This window comes from Spea bombifrons, chromosome 2 (assembly GCF_027358695.1).
Source record: "Spea bombifrons isolate aSpeBom1 chromosome 2, aSpeBom1.2.pri, whole genome shotgun sequence".
NCBI lineage: Eukaryota > Metazoa > Chordata > Amphibia > Anura > Pelobatidae > Spea > Spea bombifrons.
In genome coordinates this window covers 10,909,121-10,933,052 of record NC_071088.1, presented here as the reverse complement: position 1 = coordinate 10,933,052, position 23,932 = coordinate 10,909,121, and the positions used below count along the sequence as shown (strand labels likewise).

The 23,932-nt window shown below is 40.4% G+C and overlaps 1 protein-coding gene across 1 annotated transcript; it reads right to left on the bottom strand.

The window, feature by feature from the left end:
- Positions 1–1,734: 1,734 nt before the first annotated feature.
- On the bottom strand, positions 1,735–8,471 carry ADAMTS1 (ADAM metallopeptidase with thrombospondin type 1 motif 1). The gene is made up of 9 exons (XM_053456815.1): positions 7,577–8,471; positions 6,066–6,412; positions 5,785–5,917; positions 4,860–5,027; positions 4,412–4,698; positions 3,965–4,151; positions 3,683–3,858; positions 3,323–3,498; positions 1,735–3,008 (listed from the first exon to the last, which is right to left on the bottom strand). Exons 1-9 carry the CDS (start codon positions 8,145–8,147, stop codon positions 2,273–2,275), a joined length of 2,781 nt encoding a protein of 926 aa, XP_053312790.1. The 5' UTR covers positions 8,148–8,471; the 3' UTR covers positions 1,735–2,272.
- Between the last annotated feature and the right edge of the window lie 15,461 nt (positions 8,472–23,932).

The following is a 23,932-nucleotide window of genomic DNA, read 5'->3' as shown; positions in this document are numbered from 1 at the left end:
CTCGAAGTATGATTTTAAGCTTAGCGACAATATTAAAAGTTCAAAGAATACTTGATCCCGTAAATTCTATTAAAAACAGATGAACTGCCAGAAGCTTCCGTTTCCACAACGTAACATAGGATTTGGGGCTTTATCAGTTGTAGTCGGATGTTATACATGACAGATTAGAGGACAACATGCTATATTAGAATTATAGCACCCCCTAAGGTAATTCCCAGAATGTACCTTTCTGGTTTTACGGCTCCCTGTAGAGCAAAAAGAAAAAGAAAAAAAAAAGTCCTGCTTCTTTTTTCACCCCAGTTGGTAGTAAATGTATTTGACAAAGCACCAGATGTTTCAGGCACATTACAGTTATTTGGCTTGGATTCAGAAGAATGACATGGGACCTACACCTTTGAGGATAGCTTTGTTGTTTGCTAATTGCCAAAGTAAAGAAAGAACACACACACACACCAGTTAAACAAACACAATACCTCGCTTTGGTATGCATACTCATAATATATACTATGTATTAAAGCACAATATTTACATGTGCTCTGTCACCGTAAAAAAAAAAAAAACACACAAGCAAGTTTTTTTTTATATTTTATTTTTTATTTCTAGTAACATCATAATGCATAAATACTCTATTTTTGTTATAAGAAGCGATAACTTAAAAATATAATCATTGGATGTACAAAAATAAATAGGTTCAATATATGTCCTCCAAACAAAACCCTTCATTGAAGGGAAGCTGCAACATACTTATAAAGTACATTTTATACGTGGATGTATAATTATATACATAAAATGTAAAATCATATTCTCAAAAAAAAAGTCTATAGACTCGTATAGACCTGTGGCACTTGGTTGGTTTCCAGTTGCGGATGGACCTGCAATCCTCAGGACTGTCTACCGTAGGGCCATTTATACTTCGCCCCAGCAGTGTGTGGACAATCGTTCCCATCATTCTCATTTTAGAACATAATAGGGTTTGTAGTCCAACAACTGCGGAGCTAAAGGTTAGCCAAATCTGATCTACCACTTTTAACTCTATATTGCGTTTAACAAAGGACAAACGCAACGACATAGAAAGTTGATCTAAGAACAAACATTCAACTTTTATGCAGAACAATCATATCTCTTTCCCAGTACTGGCCTCTGTGATAAGAATCTAGTATCTGATCCTAAATTGTTACCCCAGTAGAGGTCAAGTGAATTGTAATGATGTACAATCTGTTCTCGGGTTGAGAAAGGTTATCATTACAACACTCTGTGGCTTATTCACTAAGCAGTGAGTTTGCGGACAAGTTAAACCATTTCTTGAAAAGTTTGTGGTGAAACCAACTAACCTGGAAACTCGAGGTTTAGAAAATAAGCTGATCTGCGGCGTCTTTCATATATTATACATACAGCTGGAGTGCATCGTTGGAAAGTTGGTCCTATTAGGTCACCAACATGAGCAGAGCTGTCAAAACGATGTCAATATCGTATGTAATCAACTATGGTTATTTAAGCAGATCCTCAAAACCTGTATCCCCTCTGGGACCAGGGGACCAACTGAGATTTAAGAACACACACACAAAAAAATACTGACTTCCGTTGGAATACCATAGATTCTGGCAAACTGCTGCTGCCTGTTAAAACAATGATGTCATATAGTAAAGCATATGGAATTCTCGGGCAGGCAAGGAGCCACTACATCTGGCTCGCAGGCCTCCAGTTGGAGAGCATCATTTTAGGGCATCGAAACGTTTGGTCCAACTAAATGTTGACAAGAGAATACGACTTTTTTTTTTTTTCTACAAAAATATAATACAATATAATAGCAGCCATAATGAGCTACGATGAACATCCTTTTCTACTCCCATTTTAGCCCTTCTTAACTGAGGTAGGTTAACCCTGACCAAATAAAAGTTTGAATACCAAGACAATGTGCCTCCTAAGTTGGAAGTTTCCGTCGTACCATGCAAAATATGTGTTAAACACCTGAGGCGCATTCTAATTGGCCAACAATGCAATTCCCTCTGTAGCATTTTTTTTTCGGAACTCATGGAGCCCCCAGGGACTCTAAAACATAAAAGATGATGGACAGTAATTTGCCAGTCTTCCGACTCTGCAATTGTTACTAAACTTCATGATGTAATCCCACAGCAGTTACTGACACCGCTTCACTTTCCAACCTCAGGCATGCATGTTCGGAAAAAAAAAAACTTTCTACCTGACGCTTCTGGTACAGCGTATTGATCTTTTGATAAAAAAAAAACTAGCATTATTTTGAATTGGATGCTGCTTAAACACAGTTGGAAACGGTACAAAAGTCTATCAAATGTTTGGGTTTCTTTAGAAGATCGCAGCTCTCTTGAGGCAAATTGCTACCATCGTAGGAAACGCATTTTAAAAATCTCTTTCGGAAACCCTTCCCACAGGTTTTAGAACAGGAGGACCAATCTCCCAGCTGCCACTGAGGACACGGTGTGTCTGCACACGGCCGGATGTCATCGGGCTTGAGTTCTTTGGCGCAATCTTTCGAAGGGCGGCCTTTTATGTCTCTACATTCTACCGATCTTCTCTGCCAGCCCAAACCGCACGTTTTGGAGCATTCTCCCCATTCTTCGATGACCCATTCTGAGAGAATGGTCTCTCGGATGGCGTTGAAAGATTCCTTCTTCTTGTTCGTAGGCTTCTCTGATTGAGCTGGTTTCTTGACGAAGTAAATATATTTGATTTTTAGCCGATGTGTCTCGCCCACAGTAAGGACTTGAACGGTGATAGGCTCCTTCAGCGCACTAAAGCTACGAATCCTTTCCAGAGATGCAGAAGACCCACTATACTGCAATATGTTTCCATTATAACTAATGTCCTGTTCCATAGTTGATAGGGTATAACCACCGTTCAGAATATAGCTGCCATCAGCTGCTTTGATAGCCAAATAGCTGCCATCGTGTTTTGAGCCCCTACTCTTACGCTGTTTGATATCAATGTTCGTGGCACCAGATGGAATTGTGATAACGTCGTGATAGTCAGCTCTACAAAGCAAAACAAAATACAACGTTAGGAAAAAATACCGCTCTTCACCTAATCACTACAAGTAGGTAAGCAAAGTACAAATTCACAAGGGTCTTTTTATATACATATAGTACTCACACTATGATAGTGAAAATACTTTTACATTTCCTAGTCCTCATCTGCGCTTGGTTTAAATTGTATGGGTCATATGTTTAGTGCTCTATGTTGGGAAACCTCTCTGAGAAGAATGAGGTCTCCATTCAATTAAAAGTGAAGGAAACTCAGCTCTTACTTATTAGAAGATGTAAAGTGTGACTTTGTATAGCCAACTTACTGTGCAATAGTGAAGGTCCCCGAAACCTTTTTGCAAGTTGATCCATTGCCCCCACATATTCCACATTTATCAAACTTCTTGTTGGAGCCAACTACCCTGTCACAGCCAGCTTTCACACACTGTCCTTGAATACAGACAGAGGTGGAGTCCGGGCTACAAGGGGTGCCATCTACAACCTGGAGAAAGCAGACAAGGAACAAAGCAGAGCATTAATTAGAGTGCATTATCTACCTTCTTATGATTACAATTGTTTCCTTTTTAGAAATCTCATGAACCACTATTTAGCCATAGAACATAAATTATACAGATCAAGATAACTCACAGCCTACAGAAGGATATAACTAGGAGGATAGAACCTACCTTGGGGCTCAATACAAAGAAATATCCAGTTCCCTTAGCACGACACAGGAGCTTGCAGCGATCTTTAGGGGGCACTCCTGCATACTTGGGGATCCATTCAACCGCAGGTCCACTGCCATAAGCAGACTTGGAGATGTCATTGTGGGCTTCGCATTGCTCTTCTCTGAAGGTTTTACCTGTGGATACCAAATATGACTAATTAGAATCCCACCGGTCTTGTTATTAGAAGTTCTTGGCAAAAATGTATATGTGTATATACACACGCACACAGTGATTGCATACCGTTATTTTCAGGGCAGTCCTCGGTGTTGCATGACCGGTACTGCACCCGTTTTCCTTCACAGTACTTTCCGCCGTTCTTTGGCACTGGATTGTCACACTCTCGAAGAGAATACTGAATTCCTCCACCGCAGGTTCTAGAACATTCTCCCCATGGGCCCCATGAACCCCATCCTCCGTGTATTGGAGTCTACAGCATTAAGAAGAAGCAAAAGTAATCATGAATAATGGCAAAAAAATTACACAATGTAACAAAGAAAACATTCTAAACCATGAAAGAAAGCAAACCCATAGAAAAATGGGATTGGGGAATTGAGATATTTTGTTACCCCTTTAAGAACTGAAGCCTACAAAACAACTGTACAGATACTGGCTCGATAATGGGCAAACATGAGAACAAAAAAGAAAATCTATCATATATAAAATAAGATAAAAATAGATAAAAAGTACCTCGTAGTGTTTCTTGTCTGCCTGGTCTACACACTTTCCGTTCATGCACCATTTCCCTGCTCCGCAGCTTGTTCCATCAGCCCATGGGAAGTGTTTAGTTTGGCACACAAGCAGTCCTCCAGAGACTCCGGTACACCACAAGGTCGTACACGTGCTAGCCGCATCTGGACAATGTCTGGACTCATCTCCAAATGTAAATTGGCATTGTTTATTGGCATCATACAATGTTCCAGGGAGATCTGAGGGTAGCTGGATTGGTCTGCTTGGTTTGTCCAGTAAGCACTCTCCTGATTAAAGAAAGCGATAAGGCATCATAAGCAATTTTCATTAAATATATCCACATTGCAACTGAAATTAAATTGACTACATGGCATTTGATTTCAAATTTTCGGGGGAACAATACATTTTTGCCTTAACTTTCATAGCTAATAAAGGTTTTTCTTCTCACCGTGCCCATTGTCCAGAAACGATGTTATCATATATGCGCTACAGGGAGACCACGGCTCCTGGCGGTCTAGATTGGAGAGCATTGAAGCCATCATGTGGGAATCTTGATTTGCAACATTGTAGCTGGAACACTGTTTAGCCTCATCGTGTGGCATATTAAAGACGTGACCTGGAGAAGAAAAAAACAAATTGTGTATTTTAAACGCGGGCGTTGAACTATTTCATCATATACATTACACTCCATCCTTTTGAGATAAACTCAAGAAGGCTCTTGAAGAAAAAATTCTTCGGCTCCAATACAACCAACTTCAAAGGTTTTTTTTTTTATAAAACATACCAAGTGTCAAGTGCTTCCTCAGGAAATCTTAAGTCTCACAAAATAGCTATATTAAATACACACATCAAACATCCGGAGAAAGTAGTGGTGGCCAACCAGGTGTCAGCGTGATAGGTCACCAGTGTCTAAAGTGTGTCCAATTTGGTAAAGCATTAGCTTTTTTTAGTAAAACCAGTATAGTTATAATTGTTTTTTGTGCTTGATGTATGTAATAAAGCTGTTTTGTATTACTTAAAAGATTCTGGTGTGTATTAGGACACCAACCAACAGTTTAACACAGCGTCCCTGCCTGAGGCTTTGTTGAGTGTTCTCCATGTTCTTAATGTATTTCCCCATCATAAAAGGTCACTGCGCTTTTTTTTTTTACTAGTTTCTGTGTGCTAATCTATGAAAGATGGTCACAGCTGTAGTTAAGACACTAAAACCCGAGCCTATCCGTCTCCAAATGTAAACTTGAGGCTCCATCTGGTGTCTCTAAACAAAGAACATTTTCCTTCCAGAGACGTTTACTTTTGGGCATTCCCTATCTCATTCCAAGTCTAAACCCAAACACTAGTGGCAGGAAATGTGCCGTGTAAATGTGTCATACCTAATTCATGGGCCGCAGTAAACGCTGCCTGCAAACCATCATCTTCAATAACCGAACAACTGCGTCCCGGATCACAGACTGTTCCGACATCAGCCATCCCCAGGGTATCGCATGTCTGGGCACCACAAAGATCCTATTAAGAAAAAAAATAGCTTTGGTTATTAATTAGATCAAGGGCAAAGCTTTGGCAGGAAATGTCACACTTTGGCTGCAGGCCTCGGTGGGACGTCGTATAAAATGTTTCAAGTCCTTTTTTTTATAATCCCCCCAAGTTCTCTTACCTGTCTTGTAAAAAGTATTGCGGTGTCGTAGTGCTCTGCGTGGCGGTCGCTCGCTGGGTTCAGCTGCCTCTGCCACTGGCAAAAGTTTCTTAAAGTCAAAGCAGCGTTGGACGTGACATGCAAATCTTTCTGATCCTCGTAGAGAACGAGGATTTTAACCACCACCAGGCTGATCGAATTCCGGATACTAGGATGTTTGTACAACTTAGCAGTTACGGACATCAGCGTTAGCAGGTAATGCTTCAAACTGCTTCCATGGAACTCCGCCATAGACTGGTCAGCCACAAGTAACGTTTCCACATAACGCGGGCTTGACACAAATCTCTTTTTCCTTGTGTTTCCTGATCCTACAAAGAAAGAACGGGTAAAAAAAAAAAAAAAACATTATTTCTAATCATTCTCCAAAATTCTTACGTCTCAATGATGCACGAAAAGTTTATTTTGTTATTCTTTTGCAACTCAGCAAATCTGAAAACCAGAAATCTGCAAATGAAATAAGCACAGCAGCCGAAATCCTTAAGTCATCTTTGGCCGGCAAGCGCAGATTATGAGTCAACTTCTTTTTTTCTTGCGTTAAAGGGGAAGGTATGAGATCATTTGCTTCCACGTGTACCTGCAAAATCTGCCAAGTGCCCCACTACACCTCTGACCTTGAATTCGCAGCACCTCCCTAAACACTAAACCATTATACCGACTCCCAGTTACTCCTAACGGTCAATCTTGGATTAAACATTTGCAGCACTAAGTTCCAAGGTCACTGGCTCTTTAAAGTCATTCATGCAATGCATTTCCTGCATTAATGCGTATAAGATGCAAATGTGCGATAGCCTGCAGCTCTAAAAACTAAAAAAAAATATGTGCTTTGATCATTTTATCCTTTTTCCAAATATGTTTTATGAACGGAATAAATAAGATATTTTAGAAGTTGTGTTATATATACTGTAACTATACACCACTGGAAGATGTCATTCTTTTATAAAATTGTGTAGCAGGTATAGACTTGCCTGATTTTTGCAATGACATCATCTCAAACTCTGTATGTTTTAACCAGTTAAGCACCACATTCTCTCTGAAGGACAAGAGGTACTGGTGTCACACTGGTTCATTGAAAGTCTAATGTTTCATATGATTGTCACATTGTAGCCCTGTGACTTCTGAGGGTAGTTGACATTAACTTTATTAACTTCATTAGCATAAGGAGGAGAAACAGACTTTCACAGCAGAAGGGATCGGTTATATGCATTTGGTTATTTCAGAAAATGAAGCAAATATGTAATCAGGTAAATCGTGCATTTTGGGAAAAGTTGTCCATTCCATGCAAATTTAACCTCTTAGGTGCCACTGGGGTGTGGAGAGAATTGCAATGCTCATCACAGTCCCCTGCCCTGGCAGTTAAAGTGTTTAGGTGCAGATCAGCTAATTGAAAGTTTGTTCTGAACAAATATCCAGCATGTCCCGAGCAACAGGTCACTCCAAGTGAGTAGTGACTTAGGAAAAGTGTAGTGACTTACCTGGAGGTGGTATGGTTTTCTTAGGCTGAGACTCAGATTCTGTCTTCTGGGTGGGGGTGTCAGTCACCCCACACTTAGGCTTGGCTCGGCTTCTCCTGCGGATCAGATGGAGCACCAGTGGGTTGGAGGAGCTGGAGGCAGCCACTGTTAGTGTGTGGTTGCTCGGTTGGATTAAGTACTCTTGTCCACGGTGGTAGAAAGCCCCTCTGATACCTGCGCAAAGACTCAGGGCAGCGCTGGAAGATGGGTCCCCATTGACAGTTCCAGAGTAGAAGCATTTAGACAGATCAGTCACCACCTCCTGGTCTTCTTCTGCACTTTCCTTGGGGCGACCAACGTACTGTAGCTTAAAGTCCGGGGCTAAGAAACTGGGGTCGGGCTCTAGCTCCAGAGTCAGCTCTTCTCCAAAAACCTCCAAGCGGTAGAACACCTTGCCATCCTCAGATGGTCCCTGGTCGGCGTCCAGCCTGATAGGGGCCACCAGCTCTTCATCCATAACACTGCTGCCCATCACAGCCAGGGCACACAGCAGAGATGCCATGCATGGCAGCAAATAGAACGCGCAGGACATTCCTGGAACACTTTTTGGAACAGACAAGTTGCAACAATGGTCACCTTCTGGCAGGTGGGTCACTGCAACTCACCAGCTGCAGATCTAGTAGTTCAAGCTCTAGGAGGCAATGCAGATCTCCTGATTCCCAGAGTTAGTTTCTTATCTTTTTTGTTTCCTGGGGCTGTAAGTTGCGCAGTGTCTGTACTCAGGGCTAGCAAGCTCCCTCTGGTACACACTGGCTCATGGCTGGATGGTTTGTGAAGAAGCCGGGCACCCTGTGCCGGAATTTATGGGAAGCCTTCTTAGCAGCCCTCCCCCAGACTCTTTGAAGTGTGATCTCATTTCGTGCGTAGTCCTAGCAAGCCCTTCCTTGTCCTGGCTGGGAGCCAGAATCATCAATCATGGCCAAGGGAGGGGAGAAGTTCCTCCTCTCCTGCTCTGGACATCTCTGCTTCAGACTGGGTGCATGCCCTGTGCTCCAACACAAGCAGAGACAGAGCTCTTCCCTGCATGCTTTCTTTCTATTGATCATTCTATTAGTTAACACATTAGAATGATGCACTCTTCTTCTCTTACAATTTCTTGGAATCCTGAACATGCCTCCAGTTACTAAATAATACATTAGTCTTCATAATTTAGAAAGGCAGTGATGGAAATGTATTACCTTCTGCCTTAGAACGTCTTGGGGTGTAGAACTGTCTATCACAGAATGACTTGGAGGAACAAACTTTTTGGGGAGAAGTGTCAGCAGCCACAACTTTGTGATGGACAAATTACGTGAAGATCCTGCTGAGAACCTTAACCATTTAAGTGGAAGAGCATAATGCAAATCTTGGGACTCCTCATGGGTTAAAAAGATCAACACTTTGGGGTTGTTCCTTGAAGATACCATTTAGTTTAGGCAGTCCCTTTATACATTCACAGCAAAGAATAATAATAATAAAAGCAGTTACTCAGTACCTACTTAACCCCTTAGTTCCACTCACATGTTCTATCTCTATCATCTGGCTCTTGATAAAAAGTTACCAGGCACTTAATTCTGCAAACATTCAATACTGTATATGTAGATTTAGGATGTATAGACAGATCATGTATACCACATATACATCCCATATATTTATATACAGTATATATATATATATATATATATATATATATATATATATATATATATATTTCTTGGCATTTACAATGCAGGGTTTGTTTCAGTTGTGTCATATGGTCAGGGCAGCCCTGAGGAACTTTTTTTTCCATTTTCAGAACCACTAAAAATTAATAGCTTTAGGATAACAGTAAAAGTCGTCATGTTATATTACCTATGGCTCTTATTAATTCGGAGTACTGGGATTTACCTGGCTGCAAATCAAACCCATAAAGCCACATGGTTAAATATTTTGGCACAAACATCCCAAAATTTCCAGCATAATCTTTTTATTTTTTCCAAGTTCATAATAAAGAAGCAGAATGGGTTAATGAAATTTTCCCGAGAGCAGTTTTTTTTTTCTCCTGTACTTGGCAGTGCATTAATGGGAGTTTCAAACTGGAAGCAGATGCATAGTGGATTAACCCCTCGAGAGCAAGACGGGCTGCTCGCCTCTCCAAATCTCAGACTGTGTTAGAAGCTACAAAAGAAAAGAAACTCTTATATATACTACATCACAAATAATTCCCTCCCTAATATTTGTTGTATTGCTATTCTTATCCTAACAACGCATAGGAATCCTCACTTCTCTGGCACTCAATGGGTTAAGTACCATAGCATGGTGCTCTCACAATAATATTGAACCCCTGGTTATTTTGTGGTCTGGTTTGGTCCCCACTATCTCACATTGCGGCTCTTTTCCCCCCCTAAGTAGCTAAAAAAAGAAGAAGCCAAGTCTCTTCTTTCTTGGAGGAAGTACAGGAGATGATATGCAGTTCTAGGAAGTAGAAACACTGATTCTTTCTTAGCGCCATACAGGGGCTGATTGTACATGAACCCAGTACCCCGTGCGTCTCTGTTTAGACAGTGTCCAGTACATGGGCGACTAAAGTGCATGCTAATTCACAGTGAGCTGGAAAAGAACCCCTGCATTAGGCTACAAAATCACTTCTTTCCATTAGCATGCAACCCAATACTACCAGAGCAGATGCAGGACTGCTTTAAGGCACTGGTGGGCCCTGGGCAGGGTTTTCCATAGCAGGAACCACTAACCTCAACCAGAAAATAGTCAAAATTAGGCACAAAAGAACTATTAATTAAAAAAATGGAAGTCACAAGTTATGGCACCCCATGGAGCCTGCTCCATTCTCTAGAGTAACTGAAATGACAGTGGGAAATTTCTTTGATGGTGGGCCTTGGACAAATGCCCATGTCAAGTTCCCTAGGGAGGATGAGCGGAAGTGCGATAATTCTGTAAATTTATGTGATTGGGAGATGTTTCTCTTACTGGAATGGAAGTGGTCACCCACCCCAGCATTGTCATTCACCATCCTTTAAGTGATAGCCCTCATGACTGTATCATTACGTAGGATGGCAGTCTGACTTAAAAATATTAATTAAAGAAGAAAACCATAAAAGGAGCACGTGAAGGTCGCCGAATGCCCTTGTTACCCCAGACCTCCCGGTGGCTATTTGTGGAATTGCAAGAAAAACATGATGTTCCTTGGCTCAAATCCTTAAAGGATGCAGACATGTTTTCCAATGCAATTCACATGAAGTGGTACATTATTGCTGTATCAGTTGGCATAATCCACTTTTATTGAGTTATTTATTAAAAAATTGGTTAAGTATATAAAGTTATAGACCACACAAGCAGATTTGAGGTATTGGTCTTGAAGCCCCTATCAAAAAAAGTGGATCCTCTCATCATCTGCTCAGCCATTGACAGGCTTCTGCAATTATGAACATGTCCATAGATCATCTGTGGGCTTCAAACGTGTGTCTTTCCCAGGGCCTTAATCCACATCTGTCATCGGCTCAGAAGTACTTATACCAAGCCACACACACACATAGATGCAAGCCTTCCTAATTCAACGCTCTGTGGCTGAGATGTTCCAAAATAGAACTGAACATGCTGAACATGACCTACTTATGATCTATAAGGGATTTGACTTTAGCTTTACAGTTAAGCAATGCAGTACATCTCTGTGAGCCAACAAGTGAAACAGGGCTTTAGGAAATCAACACTATGGAGGACATAGTGGAGTTTTTGTGCGTGTCGGACAAGAGTAAATTTGTCAGTGGGTTTTGGTGGATCTCACAAGACTGAAATGTTACATGTGGCGCCTGCTGGGGTCATATCTGGATCTCCAGTGTCTATGCAATTCAAGAAGATACATCACATCCCGTGTTTTAGGATAGAGCACTGATTTTTTCTAATCCACCAAATCATGAAAAAATGCTTCTGTTTTGAGGTACTCCTATTACCTCTAATAACATCAGTCAGACTAATCCTCCAAGCATCTAATAAGCCCCTGGTAATCCAAGACTTTCCTTGAACCCATCTTTAGAGTGGCTTCAGCTTTACATATGGAATGGTGTGTAAAAGAAAAATGCACTTGCAATGGGGGGGGGGATTTAGACGAATTAAACTCCTTGGGTGCAAGCTGTGTGGTCATGGAAGTGATTGGGAAGGCTGTCAACCTTCTAGCACCCAACTGTCTAATAGGCGTCCACAAGGCAACCAAGCTGCAAAGTGAGGCATGGAGGCATCACAGAAAGTCCAATAGGGCTGCCTATGGCCCCCAGTATTATGACGTAGGTGCAGAGGTGGAAGCTAGGATATGGGGTAATTTACTACCTTGTATCCTGCCTCCGAGGGGACACAGCAAATTAACTATATTATCTACTTTATAGCTTGCCAGACAAGTGAAGACGATTTGTTTACGCGGCAGATCAGTGCGCATACTGTACTTATCTAGTTGCTAACACGGGTTAAATAGCTTCTAGTAAAACATGACATTGTCTCTCATTTTCTGGATCATCTTCCAAATTGAACTCACATGGCCAACCATTGCAGTGGGTCATGCACCTGCATTTCTGGGAACTGCTTTCATTCACTCTGATCACTTAAACAGAGACTTTACCCTAAAGCCAGTCAATATTTTTTCTATCCTCCGCAGCTGAAGCATGCCAGGAATTGTAGAACAGCTAATCCGTTGTTGTATTTATTTATTTGTGTTTATATAAAGTATGTTTGCTATGGACCCGTTCCATACTGTAGAATTGATTCCAGAGAAAGGAACTTGAAGGAACAGATTCATAACTAACAAGGAGTTATCTGCCAGAAGAGATGGAGATTTTGGAGATCCATAGAAACATAGAGTTTGAAAGCAGATAAGAACCGTTTGGCCCCATCTAGTCTGCTCATTTTTTCATTATGTAGAGACTCAGTCCTTAACCATGAGCCATTGGTCTTGTCTTAGATTCAGGAGCAGTCTATACCATGCATGTTTAAATTCCCTCACTATATTACCCTCTACCACTTCTGATGGGAGGCTGTTCTATTTACAAATCCAAATATATAAACCCTTAGGTTTAAATGGATACTACGGCCATCACATCCACTTTAATGCTTATGATACCTGAGAGGTCCTTTTATACCTACAAAGTATTTTCAAACACATTCATTGTTCAAGGGGCCCTCTGGGACACGTGAGTAGCCCTTTAATCTTATGCATTGCTAAATAAGCTTGTTTTTGCCTGCTGTGGATCTTAGTGTTACTATTTTGTCATCCATGCTGAATATTTAAGTAATATTTGAGGTATTTCAATATTAACTCAATAGATTTATACCCTTATTTAACTTTTTTTATGTTAGCGGAATAGACTGGTGCCACCTTAAAAACTCAGCTGCATTTTTACATTTGAACACCAGGTGGCAGTGCTGCATCAAACATTATAAAATCATTTTTCCAGCTTTGAATCCAGTTTCTTACACCTTCTCCTAAAAACCACATTTTTAAAAACAATTCACATTTGCTTTGTAACAGGACGAATGGGAAACGTGTTCCAGGCTTTTTACGTCACATTCGGGAATCTTTTGGAGAAGACTGACAGCCATACAACTTCAAACACATTGCCAGAGAGCTGTGATGTTTGTTCTGTACCTAGGCGAGAATTTTTCAAGATGTTCAGTTCCTGGGATACTATAGCATATAATTTGAAGCCTGTAACCCCGTGCACTTCGGAGGTGATTTGTTAAACACGTTACCAACACAGTAAAAGTAAAACACAGTGTAGAGAGACCTTTTATGAACTTATGGACGGGAGTAGATTTTCTACTTAGGATTTGTATATATATATATATATATATATATATATATATATATATATATATATATATATATATATATCTTCTCCAATAGAGATTTGGATGGCACATGGTTGTAAATATATTTTTAGAAATAAATTTAGAAGAAAAAGTTATTTCAGCTAACGTCATACATGAATAGCACAAGTTTTCATGCCCACCTGATAAGATTCGAGAGATTTGGTGGATAAGAACCACTCAATCTGTATACGTGATATGCCTGTCACATGCATTTTTACATTTTCTTACTTCGTTAACCTCTACCGCTTCTGCTGAGAGGTTGTTCCACTTATTTATGAGCAGGTGTGCACACGTGGAAAGCATTATATTGTATACTGACATGTTGTAAAGAGGGCTACCATAATGGTGAATGGTTTGCATCCCCATTAACAACGTCTACTTTCAGACTCCTGAGTACAACACAACTGCTATATGCTTATTAGATCGTTTAAAGAGAGGGATACTTAAGGGTTAAGTTAGTTAATATATGATCTAGAACATGAATCCTTATAAAAAGTTACATATTTAGAAATAAAAAGGATTTTTCAGTTGAAATGAACACCAGGTGGCGCTGAAAGACAATTTAACATTACGCATTTCTTGGCCAACAACTATGAAGTAGTAGCACACGATTTATTCTGTGTTAATTGCGTGTTGTGTTTTTTTATTACATGTACGTGACTCACCCGTCTTAAGTACAGGATGCATATAGTTCCTAAATAAAACAATAAAGGTACATCATGCCCCACAATTATGTGTTCTCATTCACTTAATTTATAGGGTATTATGGATTATATTGATGTATTTTTGAAAGTAAAACAAAACATGAGTGGTTACTATGCGTTTTTCTCCTTATTAAGTCTGCACTAATTAAATGATTCTAAGTCGTGAGAATCAGCGGTCCTGCTGATCTCACTCCCTATTTTTAACGGGGGATTGGGGCGTGCTGCAACGCCCCTCTAGCGACCCAGAGTTTCCCCTTAGTGACCCTGAGTTCCCAGGTATGGTAATGTTGGCTACAATTTAGTGCCCTTTACATGTCTATGGTGTCCCCCTTACAGACGCAGAATCCCCCATATATTGTACATATGCCCCCCCCACCCTGCTATTGTCATTGTAACAGTCAGTGGCTATAATTATCGGGCCGAGGAGTAGGGCAGCTCAGCTAAGAGTTTTTTTCGTTTTTTGAAGAATGCATATTAACTTCCTCACAATGTACTTTAATATACATTCTTCTTTAGCGGGGCTGTGAGGGACACTACGCTGTCCCTTTAATTCCCAGCCGACTGTGACACAATGTTACCAACTATGTTGGTTCTGTCCCTAATGGTTTCATCTGTCAAGAACGGGATCACGATTACGTTTTTAGACTTTACATTGAGAAAGCAGATATAAAGCATCTCTCAACTTTATATATTCACAAAACCATATGCGCTCACATGGGGCGTCTGCATGTATGTTAATAGCGATATAAAAGCACTGGCACCGGCACTCCAGTTGTAGAGTACTGGCTTTTCCATGATGTTTAACATACTAGATTGGCTGAGAGTAATGGGAAATATAGTCTTAACAGCTGGAGTATTAACTAACCCTAGCTAAAATACATGTACATAAACTACCTTGTGTCAGCAGCATGCAAGCTGTGTCTCTGCCCAGGTGGTGACTCTGTGTCTGTAAAGGAATAGCTGCCAGCGTGAAGGGGAGGAGACCAGCTAGTGGGAGAGGAATAGAGCAGACCAGACCACTCTGACAGCAGGGGGTGTACATAATTAAAAAAAAGCTTTTTTTTGCTGCACTCCACTGACTACCAGGTGTTTTTCTGCTCTCTATGCCTAGTAGGCATTCATACGAATTGCCAAATTTCCCAAATTGTGTCAATTCGTACAAAGCCACGAAAGCGAGGCCAGACCCCCTAGGAATCTAAAATACCTGGGCCCACATTCCCTCACACTCTCATTCTTGTTCACTCTCTCTCACGTTCTCTAAATGTTCTCCTACCTTCACTACCTTCCACTTCTGCATCTTCTTCTTCAACTTCTATGTTTTATCTTCTCCCTTCTCTTCAATCTTCTATTTTTGTCTGCATCAACACGGACACAAACTGACAGGAACTTCCAATCAGGGGAGTGGATGTCACCTAACTTGAACTCAGGGCAATATGGAAACGCTTCCAGTGACAATGCCCCCCCCCCATATTTTCTTATTAATTGATTTATATAGCACCATCATAATTTGCAGTGTTAGAGCTTTAACTAGGGGGTGGTCCTACTGGAAGCTGCCCAATTTTGAAAGGGTAGTTTTGCATAATAACTTTTATTATTGAGTATGCACCACAATGCAAATATCTGATTTTGAGAATGTTGCCACTACAGGCCTGAATGGGCCAAGTCAGTAGATTGCCAGCTCTTCTTCACCATGTCCTAAGACATTATTCATGAATAATAACCCATTGGTTACCGGAAGTTTTTTTCCATTTAGACAGGCTGATTTCGAGGCTAGATCCTTGTTGGGGTACTGAGGCCAACTTTTTGAATAAATCCATAAAGCTGACCTTTCCAAATGTTACCCTTACTGCAGGGTATACATCCTACCCTGTTTTAAATGATTATTCCTCCCTTTAGTCTATTTCACCCCTTTGATGACAGCTGTGTCTAGCCAGCTTTAGAAGGAGAAGAACTTTGAACAGGGGCATAATAATTCTATGCTATATATCTTTCAGGGACTTCCCATTTTATGTATAACCTTATTGTATGGGTCTGCTGGTATATATATATACATAAAAGCTAAATGTATATGATATATAACACATAATAAGCCAACATTCTGTTCTCTGACATATACAGGAATCTTCCCCTATAAAAACCATACATATATTTGTTTTCTTTTTCCATTATGTCGCATACAACAAAGAACCCTTGTTAAGTACACAATCTAGAATAACTCTGGATATTGAGTAAATGTATCACAGAGGATACCTCGAAGTTTATGGGGTCAGCTTGTTGAGGGAATCCAGAGGCCCCAATTGCTTTTAATTCAGCTGGTAGTTTATTTATCCTACGTTGATAAATGCATTCCCCACCCCCTTTCACTTGCGAATTTCTTTGCATCTGGCTTATGTTGCGTGTCTGTGTTGACAGTTTTCCTGGTGTGTTTATCTAGCTCTGCAAAGCTCCCATACTTGCAGCACTTAATTCTGGGTTGGATGGGCTTAATAGAATCTTTTTACATTATCACAGGCGCCAAATTCTTTTTAACAAGCCGTGGCCATCCTGCCACAAGAAAAAAAAGTCACAATTTTTCCTGCAGGCCTAAGGATAAGACAACTATCTGCAGTATTTGGTGCATTGTAATGACCCGTAGTAATATCTTCACCCAGTAGGTGGCGCTCAAGAACTGTCAGCTCTAAATGGCTTTTTAAGCTTTAGGAACACAGTAAATTATTTCAGAAAAATATAAATTTGCCAGGTAAAATGTGGCTTTTTATGCCCTTGAGCAGATAGGAAGTCATTTGGATGTTGATGTCCCTATAAATAATTCAGTTTAGAGTATGTATGACTTTGTATCCTGACAAGCAGGGTCTTTTGCATATATAAGTGTTTAATGTGAATATTTCTACTATTGCATAAGGCTATAAGCAGCAAGTGTTTGCTAAGAATAAGCGATTTCATATCTTCAATGTTTGGCAAAACCGAAAATATTTTCTGTTTCCAGATATTGAGTTATTAGGTGCATAGTGTTTAATAGCAGCCTATAAATAAACTTACTTATGACATAACGCAGAAGAATGTGAAGCATATGTTACTTTTTTACTTGTTGTAATACCTTCTATGAATTTGCAGCAAAGGTAATTTAATTAAAAGTGTAATGAAAGTATGGCATATTAGAAATCTCAGTTTATAGATCAAATATACAGACAAAATAGCTGAGATTTCGGCTTCAGTAATGAATTCTTTAAGGGTATATTAACACTTGAATGTATTTTCTAAATACTCAGTTCATTAATGCTTTGGTAATGTAATTCTAAATTCAAGTATACATCTCGACAATTTGGTAAACAAATTATCCAATTTGTGCAACCTGAAAAGAACCTGCTTGAAAAGTTTTTTTAAAAACTTGAAATTTTATTAAAGAACGGACATATCAGGAATCTTTAACAGAAGTTGATAATTACAGACAAACAAGAGAGGTGATACATATTACAAGCGTAATGTAAACCATATGCAACATTGTATAATCTCTAATAGTGTATATTGGTACATTTTAAACAAAATGAGAAAAAAATTAAACAATATAAGATTTGAGAAGAAGGCAGAGAAGAGAGAAAGAAACACGGCCTAGATGCGGGTCAACATCCCAAAGAGGATGAAGAGGAAGAGATTAGGAGTGGGGGGAAAAGGACGAAATGGTGTTCATAGAAAGCACCTCTCCAAAAGCTCCATAATTTAAGGCATTCCCACCAGATATGTAGCATGGTGCCCACCTGCCTTCAATCCCTCCAGCATTGATTTGAAGAGGTGCAAAATATTTTAGCTAACTTATGGGGGACCAAACACCAGCCGATGATCACTTTCTAGATTGTCTCAAAATACGTAATGTTTCTGGACACCCCTTGCATGTTTGTAAGAGCATGAAACCAGGTGTCTGTAGCGAACATGAATCCCAGTTGAAAAGTTGGATTTTAAAGGGGATAACCAATGGAAAAAAACATGTTTTTTTCCTTGAGCATAGTGCTTTATACAGTAAGGTTGGTTAGGATATACAAAACCTGGTTTTATCTAATTTTTTATATTCCCTTTATCTGGAGGCAGCCATTGGTGCCAGTCATGTGATATTTTGGGTGATTTTCCTTTATCAGGCACTCAGGGGAGGCCTGGCACCCATTAGCCCAGGGGCAGGTAAAGCCAGGTGACCCCATCAGCTTTTTGCCCCCCACCATAACACATACACACTGGCAGGCATTTATGCTTACACATAATCAGTAACACATACACACCCTCAGGTTAACACATACTCGCCATCACACACACACTTAAACATACACATCCATGCTCACACATAATTATACATACACTCTCCCTCTAACATACATACAGTCGTACATACATACATACTGCCTCCCTTACCTTCTCTCACTCACTCGCACACTCACTCCTTCCCTTTCTCCCTCCCTCACTTGCCCCCCTACCTCATCAACAGCTTTCTCTCTGACTATACACACACCATGTGAGTAGCCTCACTCATACTGCAGAGTCAAATACATCACTTTACTTGAGCCCGCTGCATCTCCTCCACCTCACTGAGCTGATATTTTATGAGAATGATAATGAAGTCCATTGCTCATGAGTCGAAGTGTCCAATAGGATGATTTAAACCAAGGCATTCATTTTGTTTACCTTAGGTAGAGTGATACAGAGTCGGGGTATTTGCTGGGTAAATTGGGCTAAGATAATCGGGATGGAACACATACAATTGGCTGCCTGAAAACATTATATTATGTAAAAACTACAACCGTTCTAATAAAGAAAACAGCTAAATATTTTTGAAAATGCATTTTGTCTTTAAACACATGGTTAGGTACATTATGTATCGTATGATCCGTCCTGTTAAACAAACTTCTGGCACTCAAAAGGTTACATTAAACAGCGAGGCATGTGCCTACAGCCACAGCAGGTGACATGGCAAAGATTTAAACTGAAACTAATTGATCATGATAAAAACCATGCCAGCAGTGAAACTTTACTTTGATTTATTGAACTATTTCAGTAGTTTGATTCTAAGCTGGGCTTCCTGGGGTATGGTTATTTGTCATATAAAAAAAAACCTCCTCGTAAGGAATAAGCGTTTTGTTTTAGTTAGCACTAAATGTAGTCATAAAATACTCACGGTTTATCACCTTGAAAGGGTTAAAAGTAGTTGCGTGCTCGTCTGTGGACACAACAGTTATTGGCATTCTCGTCAATGTCGCCCTAAGTGTATGCAAACAGAATATAGAAAAACCCTTTGCTGTATCAGAACAAGCCTATGTATTCATCAACTTATGGTAATAAAGGAATGTAATCGTTCACGGGTTGGACAGGTCAAAGCCATGATAAAAAGAAATGTTTTGGAAACATTTCCCAGTTATTAATTTAAGTAAGCCATCTTTTATATATATATATATATATATATCTAAATGTGACAATTACTCACTAACTTGACCTCCCCGCCAGACCCAGCTACGCCAGGCTCTGGAAAACCTCCCCCAGACAGCACACAGAATGTCCAGGCAGGTCTTGCCTCACTTGGCTCAGGGATGGTCTTCTTGTTCAGGGCCTCTCCTTGCCCTGGGAGCTCAGGGAAACTTCCTCTTCCCCCACAGTCTCTCTGAGTATCAGGCTCCAGGGATTTTTAATGCCCAGCACCTGTGCCTGATGCCGGCCCCATAGGAATCCCGGACCGGATCCTGCAGACTTCAAGCCTCCTGGAAAAGCTGGCATGGATTTTCCACAGAACGGGGGAACGGAGCATTGGCCCACTCTGCTCTCCAATTGCCTCACCCCAGGGACCCATATTTATGATCTGGATAGCGCCTGCACCCAAATGCCAAACAAAGCATCTCCCTGGGGTTTACACTGTCACAATATGTGTAGCATTGGCTAAATTGTGGATAAAGAGTAACAAATTCCTGCTTAGAATTCATTGATAAATTTATAGACAGACGGATAGATCTGAGAATGAGTGGACTAGAATTGTCTCGTCATCCAACTACTAGTCCAGCTGGTGTATTATTATTATTACTATTGTTATTATCATTAGCTTTTTATTGATATAGCGCCAACAATTTCAGCCCAAGTGGATCCGGTACGGGCGGATCTCAAATGCTCCAGATTTCCTCTAGATTGTAAGCTCTTTTGAGCAGGGCCCGTTTTTACCTTTTGTTTCTGTACGTCATCTTCTTATTTAATGTACTGATTGCTATGTCCTGTCTACTCCTTGTACAGCGCTGTGGAATCTGATGGGGCTATATAAAACAATTAATAATAATAATAATAATTTGAATAATATTATAATTTGGGGCATTACTTTCAACTGGATTCCTTGGCTGTGTTTGAGCGAAACAAGCAACAAGACCCTTGGATTCTGCCGAAGAAGCCACCGAAGGGTTAATTATTTTGTAATAGTTTGTTGTACTTGTGTGGTGGCCAATACAGCTGGAACATAACTTCTCTCTATAATCAGTAGAGCTATGTTTGTAATCTAAATGTGCTACATATGACTGATTGATCTCTTTTTTGCTTTTACCACAAGATGGAACCTTCTGGCTAAATGTTATTTTTTATTATTACAAGTAATTATAAGTAATTGTGACAGATAGTTTATAAATTAAAATAATTATAAGAAACAAATCAATACATACAACGGTAATTCATACCAGGTGGCTCATCATTTTGTGGTGTGGGGACGTATACTTGAACGTTAGGCAAATTCACTGAAAAATCATTTGAAATATAAAAAACAAGACATTTAAAGGGCCCTTGATTTTGTTTGCATTATAAGATTTTGCTTTAAACGCTGCCAAAATATAGGTTGGTGAGCAAGCACTTTTGCTGTTGGGCAGCAAAAGATCAGCATATGATGGAGCCAAGGCAGACTGAAGGTGGGAATGTAGCCTTGGCACAAGCCAAGTCCGAATGAAGTTAAGGATGTGACACCGTGGCAAAAGCCAAGCCAGAATGAAGTTAAGGATGTGACACCATGGCAAAAGTCAAGCCAGACTGAAGTTAGAGATGTGACACCATGGCACAAGCCAAGCCAGACTGAAGTTAGAGATGTGACACCAAGGCACAAGACAAGCCAGACTGAAGTTAGAGAGGTGACAACATGGCACAAGCCAAGCCAGACTGAAGTTAGAGATGTGACACCGTGGCACAAGCCAAGCCAGACTGAAGTTAGAGACGTGACAACATGGCACAAGCCAAGCCAGACTGAAGTTAGAGATGTGACACCGTGGCACAAGCCAAGCCAGACTGAAGTTAGAGATTTGACACCGTGGCACAAGCCAAGCCAGACTGAAGTTAGAGATGTGACACCGTGGCACAAGCCAAGCCAGACTGAAGTTAGAGAGGTGACAACATGGCACAAGCCAAGCCAGACTGAAGTTAGAGATGTGACACCGTGGCACAAGCCAAGCCAGACTGAAGTTAGAGACGTGACAACATGGCACAAGCCAAGCCAGACTGAAGTTAGAGATGTGACACCGTGGCACAAGCCAAGCCAGACTGAAGTTAGAGATTTGACACCGTGGCACAAGCCAAGCCAGACTGAAGTTAGAGATGTGACACCGTGGCACAAGCCAAGCCAGGACTGAAGTTAGAGATGTGACACCATGGCACAATCCAAGCCAGACTGAAGTTAGAGATGTGACACCAAGGCACAACCCAAGCCAGACTGAAGTTAGAGATGTGACACCGTGGCACAAGCCAAGTCAGACTGACGTTAGAGAGGTGACAACATGGCACAAGCCAAGCCAGACTGAAGTTACAGATGTGACACCGTGGCATGAGCCAAGCCAGACTGAAGTTAGAGATTTGACACCGTGGCATGAGCCAAGCCAGACTGAAGTTAGAGATGTTAAAAAAGAAAAAAATGGTTCAGCACTCAACTCCCAGGAAGCTGGGTGCTAACAGGAAAAAAGGGACAGCATAAACCCTCTTGAAGTATCCGAAAACAGAAAAGAATCCCAGCACTCCAAACGGCTTCCAATCCTTAGGTTACTTTATTCAGAGAAAGCAAAACAAAAAAAAGGCAATGTTTTGGCCAAACAGGGCCTTTGTCAAGAAGTTAGAGATGTGACATCATGGCGCAAACCAAGCCAACTAGCCTTTTGTAGGTGCAGGTCCTTTTACACCTATAAAGATACTGAACAAGAATTGGAAGTAAGCGCTTCCCATTGCGCTCGTCTGCCTCAGAGCTGATGACATCACAATCCGGTGCTCAGAAAGATGGTGGTGCAGAGAGGGCGGAAGCTATCCTGGCCGCTGCATTTTGGAAGTTATTTTGAAAAATAGTTGTAGTTTTTGAAGCTCTAGTTGTTATACCTCAAGCTACAGACAGCATACAGCGCTGCAGAATATGATGGTCCTATATAAATCAATAAATAATAACAGACCAAAGAATATGTTTGTCAGCTGAGCTCTGCACCTGTGTGATAGAATGCTATGAAATCAATTACATGGGTATCCTTTTGTGACAGAATACACACAGGAAAACACACAGTCCACCCCGTAATACTTTTTGGTGGATTTTGTTATTTGCCTTTGACCAATATTTCATACAAAAAAATCCAGATTGATTCGTTATTAGGTGTAGTTATTGTTTAATTGAAAAGATTAAAAAAAAAAAATTGCCTTAGGCCCTGTCAACAAATAAGTCAGCTAAAAATAAAAAAAATAATAATAATATAGTGCTAAGAGACAGTTTTACAATCAGTATTGAGGATAAATAGAAATGCGTTTAACAAGTACAGTCAGGGAATTGAATGACATTCTATTACCAGAAAACCAATCTGAAGATTTATTATAAAACCTCTCAATCGTTGTCAAATAATGTTGCCATCACACAGAAAATAACAAAATATCAGTGGTGAAGAATCAATTCCTTCTTAAGTGCAGTTAAACTTTTGATGTTACATAAAGTTCAGTCTTTACGTAGAGCAGGTAATTATGTAGCTGTCGCTATAGTAATTTCAGTCAGCAGACCACTGGCCAAAGGCTGGCTAAGAATAATGGAATTTTAGCAACATTTTGGTGAGAGATATATCTTGGATGGATGATGCTCTAAGCCTCACCCAGGGTAGCATCCCAACCGCCTCTTTATCTTTGTGGCCATCTTCCATTATTCTGAGCATGCATGGCATAAAGTAAGGCAACTTTGGAGGCTGTGCTGGCTAGACACATTCATCTATAGTGTATATGGGCCTGTGACAAGGGAGATTATTGAGATCCCCAACCAGCCCATGAAGCAGTGGCGCGTTCGGGAGCCTCACCCAATGTGGTGATGCTGTCTTCCCTGGAATTGCCACCATAGGCCTAGTCTGGCAGAAAATGTGAGATGTTAAGGTATATATTTCAGTATCTAAAACTGGAGATTGGGAAATTTAAGAATAAGCTTCTACAGTCAAATATGAAAGGAAGCTGGGTTGAGTAAATGGAAATGGATTCCAAAATGCAACAATAATTAAAAAAAACAAAACATTGGGACTAGTCTGTTCCTTTAACCCCTTAAGGACCGGGCTCATTTTTCGTTTTGTACCCTGTGGGACCGAGGCTGTTTTGACACTTTTGTGGTGCTTGTGTTCAGCTGTAATTTTCTCCTCACCCATTTAGTGTACCCACATAAGTTATATATTGTTTTTTTCAGGACAAGATGGGCTTTCTTCGGATACCATTATTTTGATCGTATCATCTTATTTACTATAAAAAAAATAAAAAAAACATGGTGAAAAATTGAAAAAAAACACATTTTATGACT

Coding starts and splice junctions, on each gene's coding strand:
- ADAMTS1 (XM_053456815.1), bottom strand. CDS start 8,147: ATGTCCTGCGCGTTCTATTTGCTGCCATGCATGGCATCTCTGCTGTGT. Junction 5,918..6,065: donor CAATACTTTTTACAAGACAG/GTAAGAGAACTT, acceptor TTTTCTTAATAG/GATCTTTGTGGTGCCCAGAC. Junction 5,028..5,784: donor TACTGCGGCCCATGAATTAG/GTATGACACATT, acceptor TTTCTTCTCCAG/GTCACGTCTTTAATATGCCA.